Source organism: Mus caroli, chromosome 5, assembly GCF_900094665.2.
Source record: "Mus caroli chromosome 5, CAROLI_EIJ_v1.1, whole genome shotgun sequence".
In the NCBI taxonomy this organism is placed as follows: domain Eukaryota; kingdom Metazoa; phylum Chordata; class Mammalia; order Rodentia; family Muridae; genus Mus; species Mus caroli.
Genome location: NC_034574.1, coordinates 115,152,263 through 115,155,558, shown reverse-complemented (window position 1 = coordinate 115,155,558; position 3,296 = coordinate 115,152,263). Strand labels below are relative to the sequence as shown.

General features: G+C 51.9%; 1 protein-coding gene across 5 annotated transcripts in view; it reads left to right on the top strand.

Moving 5' to 3' along the window:
• Positions 1 to 3,296, top strand: part of Ccdc63 (coiled-coil domain containing 63) — a 24,843-nt gene that overhangs the window by 9,244 nt on the left and 12,303 nt on the right. For all 5 annotated transcript variants that reach the window (XM_021162576.1, XM_021162575.1, XM_021162578.1 and 2 more), the window contains 2 exons: positions 257 to 438; positions 2,014 to 2,195. In XM_021162576.1, coding sequence (XP_021018235.1) covers positions 257 to 438; positions 2,014 to 2,195 — 364 coding nt within the window. The remainder of the gene's footprint in view (positions 1 to 256; positions 439 to 2,013; positions 2,196 to 3,296) is intronic.

The window sequence follows — 3,296 nt, the reverse complement described above, 5'->3', positions numbered from 1 at the left end:
CAGGACAGCCAGGACTACACAGAGAAACCCTGTCTCGAAAACCAAAAAAAAAAAAAAAAGAATTAGCTGCTTTTACTGAGGAGGGACTTTGCTTCCAAAGGGATGAAGGAGACACATCATTACGGCAGATCTGCCCTGGGTACTGCTGGCACCCAGGGGGACAGCAGCAGTGTCCTGACATCTGCCCCTGGACAGTCCAGTCCAAAGTCTCAGCATCCGGGTGTGAGACCCTGTTTGAATCATGACCTTCCCACAGGTCACTGTCCACTTTGACACGATGCTGACCTCTAACTCCCAGCTCCGGAAGGAGATTGAGGATCTCCTCTTTGAGAAGGCCGCCTACGACCACGTCTACCAGCAGCTTCAGCGGCGTCTGCAGACACAAAAGAAGACCATGAATGTGGCCATTGAGCAGTCTGCCCAGGCCTATGAGCAGAGGTGCTTGGGGCGGCCCAGTTCCCAGCTCAGCACCCACCTGCTCCTCTTGACTGCTTGGGCCATAAGTCATAGCAGCAGCAGCCATGGACACTAATCATGTACCCGGCAGGGTGCTAGGCACCTTAGTGCTTCCATCATCCTCCCCACAGCCTGAGGAATTAGTGTCTTCCTTTTTTTCTGGAACAAACAGGGACCCCATGCAGTGTAGGTCCTCCTCTGCTCCACCACAGGGGTCGGCTGCTGGGGGAGGCAGGATACTGGAAGTTTGTCCATGCTTACCCCACACTGTTGCTGGGTAGGTGTTGGGCTGTAGGAAGCCCCAGGACACCGCTGCGGGTGTGGGGAAGCACAGTCTGAGGTGTGGGACAGCTGGAGCAGGCTTGGAGGGGGGGGTCCCTAGGCCTGAGATGAGGCCAGGGCCATCTTGGTTTAGGCTCTTAGACACCCAAGTGCCTCTGGGTGCAGTGGAAGAGCTGAGAATGGAGGATGGATCTGGTCGGGGTGGGGGGAGGGGGAGAGCCCCAGCTGGTCCCACCATGAGAGTCCTTGGTCTTGAGTTTGGCTTGGCTTGGTTTGGAGGCGGCCATGGCTGGGAGCGCAGAGAGGCCTTCTACGGGAGATTAGATGGCAGCTCTATAGACGAAGGCCTTCTCCATGGCTCCCCACAGCGGATCCCGATGGAAAGAGGCAGTCCATGGTTTTAAGACATTTATTGTCATGGCGGGAAGTGGATGAGTAAAACCGTACCCCACTTCTGGGGGAGGGGCTGAGATTAAACACCTTTCACAGGGAGGAGTGTCTGGGAAAGAAAGCTTATTGGCTAAGCCTCCAGGCTTTTAGGTACCTCATTAAAATGGAGATCTGTCTTGAGCCTGTGTGACCACAGGTCACGTCCTCTACCTGTGGAGAGGCTTGGGATGTTGTGTTTACATGATGATGGCCACAAATCTATGGAGGACTGCAGCTAGTGACAGGGACCTGGTGCCCGGGAATCAGGTGAAGTGCCTACGGTCCCTTCGGTGTCACTGGGGTTTCTAACCTTAGCTCAACCGGGAACCAGGCTACCTTTCACAATGCAGGACAATATAGATGGGAGAGCTGGACTTCAGCTCTCACTCCCCTACATGGTCTCTGGTCTTGGTCTGGGTATCTTTCCTTAGAGTTAGACATGTCTGGGGTTGACTTCTCCTTCCACCATATAGGACGCATGTAAAGAGCAGAAAGGAATCCATACATGCAGGAGGCAAGCGATGACTGGTGGTGATGGTGATGATGGTGGTGATGGTGATGCTGATGATGGTGGTGATTGAATTAGTGGTGAAGGTGGGATTACCGCTGCTGCTGTTGCTAACAATAAACAGGGTGTCAGGAAAATCACTTCCTTGGGGTGCTCTAAACTCACAGCTCTGGTAGGATCCCGAGTTTGGTTCCTACCACCAGAAAAAAAAAAAATTGCAAACAAACCCCGGTGGCCACCGGGCAGGCATGCAGTCCTCTGGACTGGCAGGGAGAGACAGAGAGGAATGGGGACAGGAGAGCTCTGGACACCGAGTCCCATCTTCTGTCTCCCCACAGAGTGGAGGCCATGGCTCGGATGGCTGCCATGAAGGACCGCCAGCAGAAAGACATCTCTCAGTACAACCTGGAGATCCGGGAGCTGGAACGTCTATATGACCACGAGACGAAGCTCAAGTCCTTCCTGCTGGCCAAGCTTAACGACCGCTCTGAATTCGAGGACCAGGCCAAGAAGCAGGAAGGTACAAGCCAGTCTCCTCCTCCTCTCCTCCTCCTCCTCCTCTTCTCTATAGGCATAATGTTTGTATGCACTGTGTAAAGATTATCCCCGTGTTGTTCAATCTCTCTGCCCTCACGTTTTGTTTGATCCCAGACAAGGCATGGTAGTGCTTAAGTCAAGAACCTCCTGTCTCAAGTTTGTGTAAGCAATGTTTACCATTAATTCTCCATCTCGTTGATAAAAGCTGACCACTCAGTGGCTAGGCAGAAGAGAAAATAGGGTGAGATTTCTGCTGGTGGGGGTCAGGGATGCTGGTGGGGGTCAGGGGGAAGGGAGGGAGGGAGGGAGAGAAAAAGATTGAGAGAGAGAGAGAGAGACTTTATAGTTTGAGCCATGTGGATAGTCTTTATATAAAGCACAAAACTACACCTCAGCTCCTTCTCATAGTAGGGCTGACAATCATAGCTAATAAAAACACAGCACACAGCTGGGCAGTGGTGGCGCATGCCTTTAATCCCAGCACTTGGGAGGCAGAGGCAGGCAGATTTCTGATTTTGAAGCCAGCCTGGTCTATAGAGTGAGTTCCAGGACAGTCAGGGTTACACAGAGAAACCCTGTCTCGAAAAACCAAACCAAACCAACCAAACAAAAAAGCCCAGCAGGTTAAACCTAAGCCTGAGGTTAACAATGAGCACACTATTACGTTAAGTATGTGCCGTGCGTGCAGTATTGGGATACACTGCTACTGAGAATGGTTGGTTTCTTAGCAGTAGTGAGGACGGGTTTCAGCATTTGGAAGTGCATTTACATGTAACTGCCTGCTCAAGTTTGTCTGCCAGCCCCAACCTGCAGAGGTCTTTTCACCCTGAGACTCAGTCTGTAGCGCAGGGGAGCCTTGGGGTCTGCTAGACCCTGTATGGATTTGGTGGCTTGCTGCTGGGTCTTGCCAGACAGGGCTCAGCCTGTGATGATGTCATGGTTGGAATGGAAAGGCAAGAAGGGTGCAGACAAGAGGAAACTGCACAGGTGTGTTTGATCTCCCTTCTTCTTCTTCTTCTTCTTCTTCTTCTTCTTCTTCTTCTTCTTCTTCTTCTTCTTCTTCTTCTTCTTCTTCTTCTTCTTC